The 20,833-nt window shown below is 41.1% G+C and overlaps 1 protein-coding gene across 1 annotated transcript in view; it reads right to left on the bottom strand.

Annotated features, from left to right (window-relative positions):
- Positions 1–20,833, bottom strand: part of MTR (5-methyltetrahydrofolate-homocysteine methyltransferase) — a 96,446-nt gene that overhangs the window by 62,045 nt on the left and 13,568 nt on the right. The window contains exons 6-13 of the mRNA XM_080823745.1: positions 20,639–20,745; positions 19,143–19,202; positions 18,321–18,415; positions 9,178–9,278; positions 7,983–8,044; positions 6,630–6,697; positions 4,388–4,467; positions 1,001–1,113 (exon numbers count right to left, since the gene is read on the bottom strand). Of these exons, the coding sequence (XP_080679871.1) occupies positions 1,001–1,113; positions 4,388–4,467; positions 6,630–6,697; positions 7,983–8,044; positions 9,178–9,278; positions 18,321–18,415; positions 19,143–19,202; positions 20,639–20,745 (686 nt within the window). The remainder of the gene's footprint in view (positions 1–1,000; positions 1,114–4,387; positions 4,468–6,629; positions 6,698–7,982; positions 8,045–9,177; positions 9,279–18,320; positions 18,416–19,142; positions 19,203–20,638; positions 20,746–20,833) is intronic.

Consider the following 20,833-nt stretch of genomic DNA (forward strand, 5'->3'; position numbering starts at 1 on the left):
GGTCTAAAGAGTTTGGATTTTCTCCAATCTGCACAAAATGTGACCCTGTGGAAGCTTCTCATCTGGGGCAAGGCTGCGACAGGAGCACTTGGGGGCAGCAAGCAGCAACAGCAATGCAGGGCAGAGGATGGGCGGGACCCGTCAGGAACCAGCAAAGCAGCTAAGCAGGCCTTGCCAGAGTGCCACAGAGGGGCGCCACCAAGGGCTACCGTGAAGGGGTAACTAATAAGCCCATGAAGGATGATAAATGGGTCCTTTCTTTCTGATTAAAATTCAGTCTGCTTTGATACTGGTTTCTGGAAAATCTATTTCCTAAAGCTTGCAAAAACTCCCAAGTGACAGTTGATGAAAAAATAAATCATCACGAAAGCCCAGACTAAATTCCTCCAATGTTTAACGTCCTATTTTAATAAGGGAAAAAGAAAATCTATCCAGCTGTATAGGGTGGGCTCTTTGGGGATCAGAGTTTGCTGACCCACAGAGTGACCAAGCTGAGAAAGGACTAACCCATCCTGCAGACTCTCCAAGGCGGGAGCCTATTCATTCTTTTCCCTGTGCTTGTTTATTTTAGTCTAGGGCTAGGACCATCAAGACCACCACCCTAGTCAGCTGTTGGACATGGTCATGAGGAAGTGACCAGGAATGCTCTTGGCTTCCTCTTTCCCTGAAAGGATTTGTGAGAAGCCAACACGGAGAGTATTCTCAAATTCTTAACCTTATTTCACAGTTAATAATAGAAACAGCCAGAACCTGGATCCCTCCCACCTCACCCCACTTCAGATCCCAGAGGCAGTTCTTTTTGACAAATAATAACAGTAACTTCGGTCTTCCTTAGCCGCAGCTTCCCACCCGCCCAGCCTGCTGCAGGCACACATGACCATTCTCCTCACGGTCCCCAGAAGCTCTGCTAATAAAACTCTCGAATGCAGAGCTGTCTCATTTACACGCTGTCTAGCCAAAAACATGGCAGATGCCTCAAGGGTCTTAATGAGATGCTCACTTCATAGTTTCCTGCCATGATGAGTTTAGCAAACTTCCTGGATCCTGCCACGTTACAGCGCTCTCCAATGTTAACAAAGTTGGTGTACGGTCCGATCCTGAAGGGCTCTAGACCTTAAAAGGAGAAGCATTTTGAAAATTTTCTGAAAATTCATATGATGACATGAGACAGACAGAAAACAAATGTTTTCATTGAGAAAGAAGTTTCCGCGGCGCAGCCCATAGGGCTAGACAGGATCCCTGATGTGTGATTAGGTCCGTGGCCTTCTCCCCCAGGAATATTTAAACACAACAAAGGCTACATGGACAGCCAGAACTCCCAAAAGAAGTATTTTAGCAGTTTAGATGTAAAATTTTTCTAAAGAACTGCTTCATACCAGCTCTGAGAAACAAGGAAACATTATCGTCATATCGCTATTTCACCAAGAGTGGGGGGGCCGGAGCCATGAAGTTAGAATCGGCAGGATCGCGCCACAGCTGTCCACTCCGACATCAGTCTGAAGCCGGATGGAGCAAGCTTTCCTAATCCCCCCAGCAGTGAGTGGAAGGCTTTACCTTATGTCTTTGATCCAGAGGCCAAGACCGACAACCAGCAAGGATGAATGGGATGACAAGGAAGGACACAGGCTGAACCAGGGAGAGAGAGTTGCCACGCTCACCCCCCATTCATGAGCTGACGCTGGGAAAAGCGGGGCTCTCTGCACCTCTCTCCCCTGTTACAGGCCAACAGAGGGGCAAATACCAACTTTATAATTATGAACACTTTTGAGGATGTAAAAAGCAAGATGCAGCGTCAAGCATCACTACAGCCCTTAACTGTTTTTGTCTACTCGCTCTATAGAAACAGTGGGGCAAGGGGTCTTCCAGGGTGGTTACAGGCCGGGTGGAGGGACAGCCAGCGGCAGGTTCAAAGCCCCGTCCAGCTGTCTCAGTTCCCAGTTCCCAGCCCAGGGGCACTTCTTTCATAGCCTCTGCTCATAAAAAAAGAGAGACTTAAAAAGGATGGTTTTTCGTACTTATTTCATACATTTCATAGCACTATTATAAAAAGGAGACTAGAGATCGCTGGATAAGCATAAAATTAGCACCAGCAATCATAGCCGTTGTTGTCAATAAAAGAAAATGGCTTTTGTGTCCTTTGTCAAAGCACTGGCTGAGAAAGAACAAAGTATCAGGGAGAGGAAAATAACGAATATCAGATGAGTAATCACAGAAGTATTCCAGACTGCTTAAGGGATGGGGGCAGCTATGCTGTCCCAGTTTTGCCCTGTGGTTTCTTACCACTGGTAGTGACCTTCCACGTGAGCCACAGGATGTCTCCCAGTCCTTAGTCAGATCTGGGGCTCGCAGGGCAGGCAAACATCGGTGCTAATGCACAAATGCTGCCGTGGTCCTGCGTCACCGCCCTATGAGCACCACACACAGAGTGCTTCTCATCAGTTATGCATGTGAAGTATCTGACATAAGAAATACCTTTTTCTTAAGTTTGCAATCCATGAAAGAGTATGTTTGATGTCATTCTTTTAAAATCTGAATGAACGTGATTTTTTTAAAAAAGAATTTTATTTATTTATTTGACAGAGAGAGATTACAAGTAGATAGAGAGGCAGGCAGAGGGGGGGGGGAAGCAGGCTCCCGGTTGAGCAGAGAGCCCGATGTGGGGCTCAATCCCAGAACCCTGGGATCACAACCTGAGCCAAAGACAGACACTTAACTGACTGAACCATCCAGGTACCCCGTGAAGGTGATTTTTAAGCAATTTAGAAATAGCACATGAAATTCAAATCAGAAGAAGAGGATTCTTTTATTCTTATATCTAAATTCTTTTTAAAAATCATATCTAGGGGCACCTGGGATCAGTGGAGAGCCTGCTTCTCCCTCTGCCCCTCCCCCTGCTTGTACTCTCTCAAATAAATAAAATCTTAATAAAAAAATAAATTAAATAATAATCACATCTAAGTGGTTCTCTTCTTGTTTCAACTGTGGCAAAGGCTTACTATTTAAACTGCTAGCCCTTGGCTGAAGCAAACAATAATTTTAAGATCTAAGGATATAGTAAACTATTGTAACATAACTCTCTGTTTTCTGGAGAATAAAAAGAAAACATGGAAGACTGAGGAGGGTTTTTAACCCAACTTCACACTCAGTGGGATGAATTCAATGAAGTTATGTTCTGAGAAAAGTAGGTGTGTTCCTTTTGCTGTTCCTTATATTTTATTTCAGTTTTCTTCGAGGAACGTTAAGGAACAAAAATATTTCAATTCAGAGAGATGCTAAATTCTAAATTATTAGGCTGCATAATTTCCCATGTACAGTTAAGAATCTGTTTATAAACATACATATATTTTACTGTTTTCCTTGGAAATACTACCTAAGAATACACCATTGAAGTATTATGGTGAAAACATAACATTTAAAGTTAATCTTATTGTATTTGTTTGTACTTGGTAAGACCTGAATGCGACAAACATGTAAAGCTCTGTCTTCTGCTGGAATCTGAATCCTTCATCGATATGTGAAAGGTTTCCCAACTTTACTGTCGCTGACATCTGAGCATGTTGTTTTATAAACGACAAGATTCCAGGGTGGGAATTGAGTGGTTTCATTTTTTTCCTTTTAATTTTTTTTTTTTTAAGTTACGTCAATTAAAAAAACTCCAGTATTGTGGAGTAAACTTAGTATCTTGAAACATGTTTGTGTAAGGTCACACATGATTTCTAAATGTTCTTTTTACCTATATTTTGCTTTTGGTACGGCCAAATATTTAGCTTATCTTTCATAGTTCCTGATACTGTCAGAAATATCAAAATAAATTTGTTCCCTAAAAATAAAAAAAGTTGGCATGATAAACTCTTTTATTAATGTTCCTTATTTGAACATCAAAACTCATCCTCAAAAAAAAAGCCCACCTTACGGGACTGCTGAGCAGCACCAAACAGAATTGTCAATACCACACCCCTCTTTGGTGACTCTGGGATCGCGACAATAATGTTGTTGAAACTACCACAATTTTCTATGAAGGGGCTGCTGTCATGACAAACCACTGGCCTTGACAGTTTAGGATTTTCAATAACTAATACCAAGTCTGACAATCAAAACACTTAGCCCGTGGCTGAGAGTTTGTTTTCAAAGCCATGCCTCACAGAGCCAGGGCCACGTTCAAAACCTATGCAAGCGCCCCACCTTGGGCAAACCGCCTGTGCCTTCTGCCTATTTCCCACCCCTGCTCTTCACCAGAATTCATTTAAATGCAAGAAAAAATATGTATGCGTCTTTGACCTAAGAAACAAGTTGCTTGGCACACACATCACTACCACTTAGAATAAACATGTGAAATTAACCCACAAATGGTTTCTGAAATGATAAAAATCATGTCTTTACCACTTACCAGATAGTAACATATGCTCTTCAAAAACAGTGGCAGGTGGAACTCTAGGCTTACAGTTCTTCACAGCTTTAGCAATCTCCCTGAGTTAAAAGAGAAAACACTAAATCCATTAATTCAGAATAAAATAAATTTAATTAAACTAATTCCCAGCTATGAAATTAAGTCTATTTAACATAATTATGCACATAATTATATACCTAATTCCAAATGTGCAGCAACAGTTATGCCTTTTCGTTTTCTCAGCAATGCAGAAAATGAATGTGTCAACTTTAACTTTTCTGTTTTTCCCAGTCTGCTGTGGACTGACTGCACCAGTTTCTGCCCTCGGGGATGGAAATCGAGATGTGCTATGGTTTAAGCAAACGCAAATGGCAAATCTCGTTTCTTTCCCAAGCCCACAGAAGCCCTTTACTCCATGAAATATGTGCCTGCTTCTTAGTGGTTTAAAAGAAAAAAAGGCTTCATCGTTGAGAATGAGGGACATACAGGAGGAGATGCCAGGAGTGGAGGCCTGTGTTTTAGGTCAGTTTTCCCCACTGAGCACAGAAAGCACAGCAGAGAGAGGGTCCATAGGAATAAATCACTAAAACACCAAGATGATGACTCTTAAAAATTTGCTTTGATTATGCATCTACTTTTCAACCTTATTGGCTCTGGTAAATTATGTCTTTGATCAACCTGGAAAAATCTGGCTACTCCACTAAATTTATCAGGGCTAGTATGAACTCCTTGCTTTGCTGCCCCTAGATTGGCAAGCAGAAACCAAAGTAAGAGAACACACACACACACACACACACACAGACAAGACAGACAGCCAGAGACACACACATACACACACACATATCTGATGTCGATACACAGAAACACACACAGTTATTTTTAAAACAACTCTTTTTAAAAAGGAGGAGATAACCTTAAAAACAAAAAGAGATCCAAAGATTTAAAAACAAAAAGAGATCCACCTTCAACTACTGATTCCTTAAAAGAGATTTTAAAAATTCCACAGGCTCTGGGGCGCCTGGGTGGCTTAGTGGGTTAAAGCCTCTGCCTTCAGCCCAGGTCATGGTCTCAAGGTCCTGGGATCGAGCCCCGCCTCGGGCTCTCTGCTCAGCAGGGAGCCTGCTTCCCCTCCTCTCTCTCTGCCTGCCTCTCTGCCTACTTGTGAGCTGTCAAATAAATAAATAAAATCTTAAAAAAAAAAATTCCACAGGATTTTCACAGAGTCTATCACAGAAGCCAACAAAAGCAGTGGAATGTTAGGAAGTTCGGATGGTGGACACACCGCACACACAGAAACAGACTCAGAACAGTGAGATGACTGGCTCAAAATAGGATCATCAGTCACGGTAGAGAAAAAACAAATTATAAATAGCCAAAACTATATTCTATGCCACTGGACTGCAACCCTCTTATAAGCCACAAAATGGCAAGGACACACTTGAACAGGCTCTTCTTCCACACCCCCGTGCTTCACACACTCACTCACATCGTGGGACAAGCAATGATGGTGTGACGTCTCTTGACCTCAAGGTGCCTGGCTGTCTTACCATCTTCTCCTTCCATGAGACAACTAATGGAGGCATGTATTTGCCCACAAGAAACACGAACCATCCCTCCCTAATTTTCTGAATATTAGTTAGGTATTTAAGGAGAGAATATCCTTATTCTCTGGAATTTGCTTTACAATACTCTAAGAGGAAAAAGCTGGAAAATAGACAAGAATACCAAAATCTTTAAAATTATGGCAACTCTGTGATAAGCACATGGAGAGTCATTTTATTATCTAATTTTGTTTTTTGGAATTTTTCACAATATAAAGATCTCAGTTTGCCAGGGTTGCCAAAATAAAATACCCCTGGCTGAGCAGCTTAAACAGCAGCCGTTCCTCAAGTTTACAGAAGCTAGAAATCTGAGATGCAGTGAGGCCAGGGCTGGTCTCCCCTCAGGCATCCCTGGCTGGAAACAGCCCTCTCCACCCTGCACGTTCACTCTGTCCCCACTGGGTCCCTTCCTCTGTGTGTCTGTGTTCTCGTCTCACCTCACAAAGACACCACTTGTACGGGATTAGGATCCACCCACATGATCTTACCTAACCTTGATTATCTCTTTAGAGATCCTATCTCCAAATACAGTCACATTCAAAGGAACTGGGCAGTGGGAAATTCAACACATGAATGGTGAGGGGGTGGAGGACACAATTCATCCCTTAACAAAAGACCCAGTGTTTAGAAGCCATCCTTACCTGATATGATCTGGGGTTGTACCACAGCAACCACCCACTATATTGACCAAGCCGTCCGTAGCAAAGTCCTGCATTTCAGAAAGAGAAAGTTTCACGGAATCTGGCTGAATTCTAAACTTGCCTCTACCAATTCAGCAGAAGATGACATTTCCTCAATAACAAATTTTTTGTTATAAAGAGAGAGTTAAACATACTTAATACAAAATATAAAGCTTTCACGTGCCCCAGGTATCAGTTTAAAAGCAGAAAATAGTTCAGATGCTATGAAATCCTTCACACCATTTAGAAGTACAATTACATAATCATTTGCCTACTTGCTCATAATACAGATTTTTTTCTTTTACCCGTATGCTGAGCTGAATGAATGTGAGCTGGATAACGTGTCAAGTAACAAAGTGAGCATCATTTTTTACATTTAAATTAAATTTTAAAGAACTAAAGAAAAAAACATTCAGGGTCGCCTGGGTGGCTCAGTCAGTTAAAAGTGTCTGCCTTTGGCTCAGGTCATGATCCCAGGGCCCTGGGATGAAGTCTCATGTCATCATCAAGCACCCTGGCAGGGAGTCTGTCTGCTGCTCCCTCTCCTTCCTCCTCTGCTTCTGACCCTCCCCCATCCCCACCTGTGCTCTGATCTCTCTCTCAAATAAATACATAAAATCTTTTCAAAAAATAAAGAACTAAAAATTTGTTTCCTCAGTCACATTTCAAGTTCTCCAATAACCACATGGTATTGGCTAAATACAGGCCACTGGAGGTCTAGAGTTTAACCTTATGCTAGCTAGCAAAAGACAATAACTGAGGCAGGAAGTCAAGAAACTGGGAGTATTTGAAAGATCATCTACTAGATAAGGAACTGAAACCACAAGAGAGGAGTCAGAAATCATTTAGGTGAGACTGTTACTGAGTGAGAAGCTCGAAGTTCAAGGAATGAGGAAGAGACCCAGGGGTTAGTGGGCACTATGGTCCCGCAACCTGGGATTCAAAGGTGGGAGGTGTGTGGGCGACCACAGGGAGTAAGGAGGACATCTACTCCACCCAGCAGTTTGGTTGGGGTAGAGTGGGTGAGGGCGCCCCCACTTGAGAGGACTGCAGAAGATCGCCGAGTTTCTATTAGTCTGGGTCTGGCCTGACTGAGGATTTTCCAACAGCCACAAGGGCCAGATGGGGAGAAAGATGCGGACAGCAGACAGCGAGTCCCTCCCTCTGCCTCTACCACAGTAATTAGGAGTGGTTAAACTTTTGTTATATACACACAGGGATTTCTTTCGGAGAAAATTCTACTTCTAAATTCTACTTCTAAATATTCTAAATCTAAGATTCCATTTCTCTATCTCTTAAAACCAAATCCTTAACCTTTAGTTGCGTGGCCATCATATCCGGAGTTTCGTCGTAGTCACCAAACGTGTTGGGAAGACCTAAGAAAGCATATTTCAAGCATTACTGAAAACTATCTTAACAAACAAGCTAGTGATCGTGAGGCTGTAGGTAGGTGTAAAAGTTAGGGAACTTTTTATTTATAATTAAATGGTGATTACTTGCAAAAATAAGTCGTAGTTCTTAATACTATAGTAAATGCAGAGATACCACACCTCTCCTCCCCTCCCCCCCAAAAAAATCACAAAGGAGCAAATAAACATAGACTGTTTCTCTTCCATTTGAAAGAAAAGAGTTAGTACTATATGGGACAGAATTTCTCCAACTCCATCCCCTTCCCAGGAAGGAAACTCAATTTTGTCAGCTACCTGCTTGGGAGTAGAGGTTGGGGGACTACTCCATATCCTTTGAACTAATGAGCACCAGGCGATATGAATAAAAAACACAGAACACAAGTTCTCAAATTTTCCCAAGTTCCAATTTTCAAATAAATATTCCCAAGTAAAATTTTAGCATTGAATTAACCAATTTCCTATTTTATTTATTAACTCCTTCCAGTTATCTTACACCTTCTGGGAAATAAAATTTGGTGAGCATTAAGATACACTGATTTGGAGAAAGAAAGCTGGAAAAGACTGTCTGCCCTAAGTAGCTTAAGCAAATGCTCAAAAACATTCACCAGGAAATCTGGTTAATCCAGAATGGGTTACTAGTTTCTAACTGGGTAGTTTGAGAACTGTCCATAAATACCTGCATCTGTATCTGTATATAGTAAGCTGGAAGTGCTAACTTCCAGGAAGGAAAAAGCTGACACACTGGTTGTTAACATGGCAGAACAGAGAGGAGGGTCCCCCCTCCCCTTCCTGGCAGTCATCCCTTTGGCTCTGTTCACATGGCCAGCACTGTCACCCAAAGCAGGGCTCTGTAACTGGGCTTCATCCCCCAAAGTTCTGTCCAATTCTGCAGCTTTCAGGGTGAGTCACATTGTTCCTTCAAGTATAGAAGCAAGCAGTGGTCTAGACCCAAATACTCTTCATTTAGAAAATGGCCACTGAATTTCAACTATGTACCAAGACCTGCAAAGCCAACTCTTTCAGCCAAACTCTTTTAACCCTCCCAACCCCTGTCCTGTGTATTTGGATCTCCCCACGTGCAACTCCCTAGAAATACACACCTGCATTGGGATAACAGAGGACAAAGGCTGTTGTACATTTCCCAATTGTTTCAATAAAAGGTCTCATTTCAGCTGCACCCAGAGCACAGTTTAATCCAATGCTGTAAAAACAGTAAGAAGGTATCAGGAACATCATCTTGTATACAAGGTATTTATGTATATCAAACATTACAATAAAAAAAGGGCTATATTTAAAACCAAGCAGATAATAAATCTCTACTTTAGCTTTAGCACCTTTATTCGGATATAGTCAAAGCCATTTCACTGAAGTTCCCTGAAGTTCTGAATGTTTCTGTCCATGTCTGCAATGTCAGATAATCTTACAGCTAAGGACCATGCCTTTCTCCTTGAAGAAGATCACAGTTTGATTACTGGTATACTGAAAACAGAAATGCCAGCCAACTACCAGTGCTAACAGACATCTGATCTGAAAGCAATACTTAAAGAGAAGGAAAAAGGAAAACCAGGGATGTAGAAGAGAAGACACAGTGAAGAAAGAAATCAAAGCAAATTTAAATAGGTGAATAGATATTCCACGGCCATGAATAGGAAGACTCAGTATTATTTTTTTTAAAAGGTAATTCTTTTTTTTTTTTTTTAAGATTTTATTTATTTATTTGACAGACATAGATCACAAGTAGGCAGAGAGAGAGAGAGAGAGAAGGAAGCAGGCTCCCCGATGAGCAGAGAGCCCAATGCAGGGCTCAATCCCAGGACCCTGGGATCATGACCTGAGCCCAGGGCAGAGGCTTAACCCACTAAGCCACCAGGCACCCCAAGACTCAGTATTACTAAGATGCCAGCTTAATAATACTGAGTCTTCCTATTCATGGAATATATACGTTCCATGAATTCATCAATATATATTCCATGAAAATATATGTGTGCGTGTGTGTGTGTATGTGTACATATGTATATACAGACACACACATATATATAGTCATTCACACATACCCAATGAAATTTCTAGCCAGTTATTTTGTAGCTATCAACAAACAGATTCTAGTGTGTATATGGACAGGCAAACAACCCAGAGTACCTAATCCAATATTGAAGGAAAAGAACAAAGTTGAAGGACTGACACTAAAAGCTAAAGTAATCAATGATATCGGTGAAAGAAGAGACAAACAGATCAATGGAATGAAGCAGAGAGTCTAGAAAAAGAAACACACAAATACAGTCAACTGATCTTTGACAAAGGAGCAAAGGCAAGCCAACAGACAAAGGACCTCCTTTTCAGCAAACAGTGCTGCAACAAAAAGACATTCACATTTTAAAAAATTCAATGAGACACAGACCTTACACCTTTCACAAAAATTAACTCAAAATGGATCACAGACCTAAATATAAGCTGCAAAACTATTAAAGATATAAAGATAAATAAAACGATAACATAGCCTGAAACATTTAATATTATACTAAACTAACTGGAATTTAAAGAAAAACTTGGAAGAAAAAAAGATAACACAGGAGAAGACTTAGGAGGCCAAGAGTTTGGCAATGAATTTATAGACAAAACATTGAAAGCAGGATCAATGAAAGAAAAAACTGATAAGCTGGACTTCACTAAAATCAACAACTTTGGCTCAATGAAAGACACATGCTGTTAAAAGCTTGGGAAGACAAGCCACAGATTGGGAGAAAATATTTGCAAAACACTTATTTGATAAAGAAATGATAACCAAACCATAAAAATTTCTTAAAATTCAACAATAAATCTATATGCACCTAATGTGGAGCAAAAAAACACATAAAACAATTATTAACAGACCTAAAGGGAGAAATTGACAGCAACAGGACAACAGGGGACTTTAGCACACCACTTCCATCAATGGTGATCATCCAGACAGAAAATCAATAAGGAAACACTGGCCTTAATATGATGCATTAGACCAGTGGACTTAACCGATACATATAGAACTTTCCATCCAAAAGCAGCAGAACACATGTTCTTCTCAGGTGTACACATGCATTCCCTATAACACATTAGGCCACAAAAGAAGTCTCAAAAAATTAAAGATGACTTAAATCAAACCAAGCATCTTTTCCAACCATAATAGCATAAAACTAGAAATTAATTATAGGAAAAAAACTAGTAAAACTACAAATATGTAGAGATGAAATAGGTTACTGAACAACTACTGAGTCACAGAAGAAATCAAAGGAGAAATTTAAAAATACCTAGAGACATGTGAAAACATTAATACAACACACCAAAATCTGTGGGAGACAGCCCAAGTGACTCTCTGAAAGTTCAGAGTAACAGAGGTCAACCGCAAGAAACAAGAGAAATAAATGAACATTTAACTTTACACCAGAGGAACTAGAATACGAATAAATGAAGCCCAAAGATAGCAGAAGGAAGGGAATAATAAAGTTCGGAGTAAAAATAAGTGAAATAGACAGGGCACCTGGGTGGCTCAGTGGGTTAAGAAGACAACTCTTGCTTTCGGCTCAGGTCATGATCTCACGGTGCTGAGATCAAGTCCCACATCACCAGGCTTTGCATTCAGCAGGGAGTCCAAGTCAGCTTGAGATTCTCTCTTCCTCTCCCTCTGCCCTTCCCCCTGCTTGTGTGCACTCTTCTCTCTCTCTCTAAAACAAACAAATCTTTAAAAAAATAAAATAAAAAAAAAGAAAATAGAAACTAAAAAGACAAATAGAAAAGGTCAACGAAACTAAGAAATGGTTCTTTGAAAAGATAAATGAAATTGACAAACCTTCAGCTAAACTCATTAAGAAAAAAGGAGAAGGCTCAAATAAATAAAATGAGAAATGAAAGCAGAGAAGTTACAACTGACACCACAGAAATACAAAAATCATAAGAGACTATTACAAACAATTGTATGCCAACAAACTGAACCTACAAGAAATGGAGAAATTCCCAGAAACTTACAACCTTCCGAGACTGAATCACCAAGAAACAGAAAATCTCAATAGACCAATTACTAGTAAGGAGCCTGAAACAGTAATCAAAAACCTCACCAAAAACAAAAGTCCAGGACAGAAGCCTTCACTCACGAATTCTACCAAAACATTCAAAGAAAATGTTAATACCTACCCTTCTCAAACCCTTCCAAAATACCGATGAGGAGGAAACGCTTCCAAACCTCCTTAAGAGGTCAATACTACCCTGATACCAAACAAGTACCAGACAAGGACAGCCCCAAAAAAGAAAATTACAGGCCAATATCCCTGAACACAGATGCAAAAATCCTCAACAAAATATCAGCAAACCAAACTTAACAACATTAAAAGAATCATACACCATGATCAAGTGGGATTTATTCCAGGGATGCAAGGATGGTCCAACATCTGCAAGTCAGCCAGTGTAATATACTGCGTGAACAGAATCAAACGTGAAACTCATACGATCATCTCAAAATATGTAGAAAAAGCATCTGCCAGAATTCAACATCTACTTATGTCAACTCTCAACAAAGAGGGTCTAGAGGAAACATACCTCAAGATTATAAAAACCATATATGGCAAACCTACAGCTAATATCACATTCAATGATGAAAAACTAAAGCTTTTCTTCTAAGACAAGGATGCCCACTCCCCCACTTTTATTCAACATGGTATCTGAAGTTCTAGCTGTGGAAACTAGGCAAAAAGAAATAAAAGGCATTCTAATTGGAAAGAAGTAAAACACACTACCTGTAAATGGTATCCTACAATATACAGAAAACCCTAAAGGCTTCCACTAAAAAAAAAATTGCTAGAACTAATAAATGAATTCAGTAAAGTTACAGGACACAAAAGTCACATACAAAAAAAAATCAGTTGCATTTCTATACACTAATAGCAAAGCATTAGAAAGAAAAATGAAGAAAACAATTCCATACTATTGTATCGAAAAGAATAAAATACCTAGGAATAAATTTAACCAAGAGGTGAAAACCCTGTACACTGAAACTGTAAGACACTGATGAAAAAAACTGAAGATGACACAAAGAAACAGAAGATATCCATGCTCATGGAATAAAAGAATACTGTGAAAATGTCCATGGTACCCAAAGCAATGTACAGATTCCACAGCAATCTACAGGGCAATCTGTATCAAAATTCCAATATCCACTTTTCATAGAACTAGAAAAAATAATTCTAAAATTTATATGGAACCACAAAAGACACTCGAAGCCAAAACAATCTTGAGGGGAATAAAAGAAACCAGAATTCAACATGTTATATCTGGAGATATAACATGCCTGGATTTCAGACCATACTACCAAGCTGTAAGTCATCAAAATAGTATGGTATTGGCCTAAAGACAGACACACAGATCGAGAGAAGAAAAGAGAGACCAGAAATCAACCCACGCATATGCAATCGATTAATTTACAGCAAGAGAGGCAAGAATATACACTGGGGAAAGGAGTGTCTCTTCAATAAATGGTGTTGGGAAAACTGGAGAGCCACATGCAAAAAGAGTGAAACTGGATCCCTCTCTTACGCCAGACCAAAAACAAACTCAAAATGGATTAAAGACTTAAATGTAAGAACAGAAACCACAGAACTCCCGAGAGAAAACATAAGCGGCAAGCTCCTTGATATCCATCTTAGTAATGTTTTTCGGGGGGATCTGATTCCAAAGACAAGGGAAACAAAAATGAAAATAAACAACTGAGACCACATCAAGCTGAAAAGCTTCTGCACACTAAGGAAACAATCAGCAACACTAAAAGGCAGCCTGCGGAATGGGAGAAGGTATCTGCAAATCATGCACCAGGGGCGCCCTTCAGCGAGAGCGGTACAGAGAAGATCAGCAGGGCCCCTGCGCACAGATGACATGCAAATCACCTATCTGGTAAGGGGCTGATATCCCAAATATATTAAGAACTCATGCAACCCAGTAAAAAGAAAAAAAATCCAATTAAGAAATGGACAGAAGATCGGAATGGATATTTTTCCAAAGAAGATATGCAGATAACCAACAAGCCCATGAAAAGATGCTCAACATCGCTCCTCATCAGGGAAATCGAAACCAGACCCACAATGAGAGATCACCTGACACCTTGTCAGATCCACCGGCAGCAAAAGGACAAGAAACAACAAGTGTTGGTGAGGATGTGGAGAAAAGGGAGCCCTTGCGCACTGTTGGTAGGAATGCAAACTGATGCAGTTGCTACAGGAAATAGTAGGAAGGTTCCAAAAAAATTCAAGACAGAAATACCGTATGACCCCGCAGTTCCACTACTCAGCATCTACCCAAAGAAAACAAAAACACTAATTAAAAAAATAAATAAATAAATGTATCCCTATGTTCCCTGCAGCATTACTTACAACAGCCAATGAGGGTATGATGCTAAGTGAAATAAGACAGAGAAAGACAAAGATCACATGATTCGACTTACACGCAGAATTTAAAAAACAAAACAAACAAAACGAAACCCACACTCACAGGTATAAAGAACAGATGACAGCTGCCACAGGGGAGAGGTATAAGGTGGAGGTGACATGCGTGCAAATCAAGAAGCAGGAACTTCCAGTTACAAAACAGTAAGTCACTGGGACGTCATATACAGCTTGGGGAACACAGTGAGTAATACTGTGTTAACTTCGTATGGTGATAGGCGATAACTAGATTTACCATGGCAATCACTTTGCCATGTACAAGTGTCAAACCACTATCCTATACACCTAAAAAAAATATAGTAGTTTAAGTCAGTTATACCTCTATTTAAAAAAAAAAAAAGATTCCCAGGTCCTGTGCAGAGCTAAGGTACAGACCTTGAATAGACCTGTTCGGTTGCACCAGTCTCCATTCAGAATGCTTTTACTCTTTTTTTTTTTTTTTTTAAATCTTGCACTGTCATCCACACGCAACACCAGGTAACAAACTAAAATTTTTTTAAATCGTGACATTCTTATTAGAAAGGATCCTAGACTTTTTCTAAACTTTGTTCCAATCCTAACTCATCTGCTCCAATAGTGAGGTGGGCTTCAGGTCCTCACCTGCGGCATGAGAAAACAATGCCGCGTCAACAGTGAGGATCAAGCGAGAGTGACATCAGATATGTGAAAATGTTTCAGAAAAATGCAGTCCTGCTCCTGCTGCTGCTCATTCTGAGACATCCATCTGCCTCTGCCTAATGGACTCTGACTCATGCTTCACAAACCAGTTCAAGTGTCACCTTCTCGACAAAGCCAGTCTTGGATATCGCAAGGACACCATTACTCTGTCTGTCTGGCCAGTATTGTGTTCATACCTCTGTAGAGCAGTTGATATTTTATATTTTAATTTAATTATGTATTTCTCCTAGTGTGGACTGTTTCCCATTTGCCTGTATTCCAGGGCACAGAGTAGGATTTCAATTAAAGCTCAATGAATCAATACTACTACTACTACTACTACTACTTACTACAAAGGCTCTGTATTTTGTGAACATACGTACAGTTTGCAAGAATCACAATCAGTAAACGATAGTTTCTTACACATTCACTTTGCTACATACTACCTGTTTATATACACACACATATGTGCATAGACACATATTTTAATTATATTTGTTAACAGGATTCCTCTATACTGAGTTCGACTCTCAGTACTAAACTAGAAAGAAAACCAGTAGGCACTCCTCAGAGTTCTGAACCTGGAAAACTATAATTAGGACCTGATACAATTCCCCAGTTCCTGGGCTGCCTTGCATCTGCCTATCTGCCCCTTTGGTCTGTAAGATTCCTAACAAATCGGAGACCAGATATATTCTCTGTGAATGGGCTACAGATGAATGTTGAAGGAACAGAATAAAATATAGGATAACAATAAAAAGAAAAAAATGAACCACTGAGTGGGTCAAAAGTTAGAATTCACTGCAAGTTTGCTTAAGGAACAGAAGTATAAATTTTTAAAACTCCACAAAAATATCATCCTTGGATCCCGCAGGTGAGGCAGGGGCCGGGAGAACATCCTCTAAGGACGTCCTCTGGGAACAGTCAGAGGACTGAAGAGCCACAAGACATTTGGGGAGATGCAGGGGTTTCATCTGCACATCTAGGGGTTCCAATTAGATCACAAATTAAGACTCAGTAAAGGGGGTGGGGAAGAGAGCAGTAGAATGAAAGGAGGAATGGTCTAAATATCTGAGGAAAGACAAAAATATCTGAAAGTAAACTAGAGACCCCTACATTTTCCTATCTTCAGTTTTCCTGTTAAACATTTACTGCAGCCATCTGACATGCCAAGGACTCTATCAAGCACTAGAGACATAGAGATGATGAAGAGATGGCTCTGGAAAAGCTCATAAGCCGTTAAGGAGTCAATCACAGTCCAGTTCAATACAGGTAACTTCTTAATTATCAGCCCCAGTCAACTGGACAAAAATGCACTCTAAATTAATAGCAGCTTTTAAGAAATACAACCACACTAACTCAACTGTAAGGCAAGTCATGAAATTAGAAACAGAAGATGAAAAAAAAATCAAATAATTGATAAAATGTGGTATAGCCCCACAGGAGCTGTGAGCAGGCTTCTATCCCTAGATCCCTGACTAACTTGACCTTGGGCAAGTCACAACCTCTGAGCGTCTCTGTTCCCTCCTCATTAAAATGAGGACATGAACAGCAGGGCTTGCCCTCAAGGTGTCGTTGCTGGAATTAAAAGAAATAACTCACTCAAAGCACTTAAAACAGCAAACTCTCAATAAATGTCTATTAATTATCATTACTTTTAAAGATTTCATTTATTTATTTGACAGAGAAAGAGAGAGGGACAGCGAGAGAGGTAACACAAGCAGGCGGAGTGGGAGAGGGAGAAGCAGGCTTCCCGCCAAGCAGGGAGCCCGATGCAGGGCTCGATCCCAGGACCCTTGGATCATGACCTGAGCTGAAGGCAGATGCTTAAGGACTGAGCCACCGAGGCGCCCCTAATATTATTTTTATAACAAAGACTATAATAAAATAAACACAGTGCTCTGAGAACATCAATCTGGGCTAGTCACAGAGGGAAAGTTCCCTGGAAAGGACCGTGGAAAGGATTCTTAAAGGCTAACAAGGAGCCAGCACAGTGTGACTGTGTACGTGAGTGTGTGAGTGTATACGTGTTGGGGGGTGGGAGGGCAGGCACAGCTTCTAGGCAGGAAGATCACTACATGTGTGGAAAAGGCACAGTATATACTATAAAAGCTGTATATAAAAGTATATACTGTATATATACAGTATATACTATAAAAGCAGTATATACTCTTGGAGGTTCCATTTCACTCATGGTATGTAATTTAAAACATTTTTCTTAAGAGGGCCGCTTGGGTGGCTCAGTCGGTTAAGTGTCTGACTTCAGCTCGGATCATGGTTCCAGAGTTGTGGGATCAAGTCCCACATCGGGCTCCTTGCTCAGCAGGAAGCCTGCGTGTACTCTGGTTCTCTCTAGCAAATAAGTAAATAAATAAAATCTTAGGGGAAAAAACCCACAAAACATTTCTGATAAGAAAAATGGGGAGATATTTTAAAATAGAATGTAAAAGCCAGGTTAATTTATTTTTAAAGATTTACCTTTTTTTTTTTTATTGTGTGTGTGTGTGAGAGAGAGAGAGAGAGAGAGAGAGAGAGCATGCAAGCATGAGCAAGAGAGGCAGAAGGAAAGGGAAAGAGAGAATCTCAAGCAGACTGTGCTGAGCATGGAGCCCGACTCAGGGCTCAATCCCAGGACCTTGAGACCATGACTTGAGCCAAAACTAAGAGTCAGAGCTTAACTGAGTCATCCAGGCGCCCCAAAGCCAGGTTAATTTTAAAGATGAAAATCTGAGCTTTAGAATTCCTACCTTATTCCAAGCTGGACTATTGCTGTTTGTTCCATAAGCAGGGACTGAAAACACTTTGCAGAGCCCTGCCCTAGGAAGGGAAACACTGTCTCTGCAGAACTGCCACTGAGCCAAGCACAGCCTTAAACTGCGAGGGGCACATTTACAGAGAAAGAGCCAACCACGTGCCTGATCCAAGGGGTAGGAGCACTTGCCCAGCCCCTCAAAGTGACCCGTTCAGGCAGTGATCTTCCGATGCCCTGAAGGGAAGTCAGAATGTACTTTCCAGAAATCCAACATCCCATGCAGATGGCTCAGCAGAAATATGCAGGAGTGATTTTTGGAGCCATGAGAAAAGGTCGCTCTAGAAGGCATGGGGTCAAGGAAAGAATGATCACTTACCAGAGTGGGTCTGCATGAGACACGCTGATGACAAATGCTTCTCCTGTCTGTCCAGAAAGAGTTCGCCCACTTTTATCAATAATTGTCCCTGAAATCTGAATTAACAAAGTGAACTCGGTCAAAAGAGGCTCAAATTAAGAACACGGTCACGAGTGTGAAATAAAATGAGTGCACTGTTCTTTTACGAGGAAGGGGAGTGTGGAGCTCTCACACAGGAAGCACTTTTCATCATGGTCAGAAAGGACAGGGGCAAGGGGACTGCGGGGACGAGTCATGAAGCCATAACATAAAAAACAGGGGAAGTCACTGAGGCAAAAGCAATGACCAACACAGCTTTGGAATTCACACATCCAGTCCCACCACAGAAGGCTTTCCCAGAAACCTCAGGCTGTCCTAGCTATGACCTCTGGTTCGTCTAAGACCCCTTGATTTGATTCTAGTCTTTTCCCACCAAGCAATCTTGGGACTCTTCCGGGGGTCTGCCTACTCGTAGGCTGGTGTCGTCCGATCCCGGAACTTGGGTCAGCATGCAAGCCCACCTCTCCCGGGGCCCCTCTCAGAGGGAGTCCCAAAGCCTTTGACTTTGGGGGACCAATTCAGCCAGGCTTCAATTCCAGTGGCCTGCCTTCTGGATTCACCTTCTTCCCATCTCCAGAGCTGAGACCACCACTGGTAGGAGGAAGGTGAACAGAGGAAGCCGAAGTGGGTGGTTCCTTAAAGATACTAAAGATAGTTCTCCTATGCCAGGAAAATAAAAACCCTACCCTCAAAATGACAGTATTAATAAAAGACAAAAATCTTCATGCAAACTTGAGAACTTACAAAGATAGGCCGAGGGGGATACTCCTCTTCAAAAAGTGTCTGGAGTGCGAACAAGGCTGCCTGTCAGGGGTAAAAAGAACATCTTTGTTCCTGAGAGACTGTGTCCCCAAAATGCTCCCTTTTCCAAAGCCTCTCTAGATGAGAGCAATGTCGCACTCCCCGGGGAAGAAGCACATCCTCCCTGTAAGGTACAATCCCCGATCCCAACACCCCATCTCAAGTCGCACATGGTACCTATGGAAACGAAACAGATGCTGCCTCAGAGTTTACCTACGAACTAGTATTTCCTCCAAAGAAGAGCTCAACAGCTCTGCTCTTTCTTCCTTCTCCCAGTCAAAACTAAAAATTGATAAATACGAATGCCTGCACCATTCCTATCCTCGTAGATACAAGGGGGTACAGAAATGAAGGGCACGCAGTGAGCTCAGAGTGGGCTGTGCAGGCACTAATGCCAAGTAACTCAGCGCAAGCCCAAGCTGCATTAGGTTCCAGGGAACATCTCCTTCTTTTGATCACTGTATTTCCTGATTCCAAGATGTGCACATTTTCATAATTTGCTGAAGTCGGAATGCAACTTGTCCTTAATGTATACCTTCTTGGGGATGGGGGGGTTCTTTTGCATCGAAAGTTACTAATTCAACATTATGAGAATTTTATTTTATTTTATTATTAGAACTAGCCCAGTTGATCCCAAAGATCTGATGGAAAAATAAATGAGGAAGAATAACCAGGTAAATTCTGGGGGAAAAACAGTGCGGCGGGGAGAGGCTCATCCAGTTATTCAGGATGTAATTTAATCGTAACGCACAGAAAATAGCAGGATGGGAGTGTGTGACACCAGACAGATGACTGGAATAGATTCTACCCAGACGCACTTCCGAATTTAGGGTGGTATACAATTCCTGTCACTGGGAAATGGTAGGATATTTAATAGATGATGTTAAGACAACTAGATAAACCCTGGAGAAAAAGAGTACCTACTTAGAACTCTACCACATTCCTCACTCCAAAATAAATTACAGGCGCATCATGGGGACAACCTGTCCCTCAATAATCAAAAGAATGTTATGTCGCACTTTTTTATACCTGTGTAGCATCTCTCTCAGGAACCCCCTACACTGTAACAGCTGTCCCGGGAAAGACCTGGATGCCCAGGGAATAGGAGAAGGAAGGATATTTACTTTTCACTCCCTACATTTATGTACCTTCTAAATTTAGAACCACCTGTATGTATTTACTACATCTGCATACATGCACCTAACAGCTATTTATGTGTATTTACTTTCATAATTTTTAAAAAAAAGTGTTTTTGAAAGCTAAAAAGATAATCTTTTGAGTTTTTTCTCATCCCACTGGCCTTAACTAGAAATGCTCAAAAACAGAATGGAACAGAAGACTTTCATATAACTTTGACAATGGCTGTGATAGTCCTCTTGCCCCACTGGGGATCCTCACAGCCCCGACCCTGGCCGTCCCTTTCATCTCCCAAAACTCACCTTGGCATTGGCAGTATCAAAAATAGTTTCAATGAGTAAGACATCAACCCCACCATCCAGAAGCCCTTTGGCCTGCTCTCTGTATGCTTCAACGAGCTCATCAAATGCTGTAAAAAATAAAGTACATCCAAGACGTCGGTCACCAAAATCCTCTCAATGGCCAGGACATGCTGTCTTCAGGCCTAGCACCTGTCA

This window comes from Martes martes (assembly GCF_963455335.1).
Source record: "Martes martes genome assembly, chromosome: 14".
Taxonomy (NCBI): domain Eukaryota; kingdom Metazoa; phylum Chordata; class Mammalia; order Carnivora; family Mustelidae; genus Martes; species Martes martes.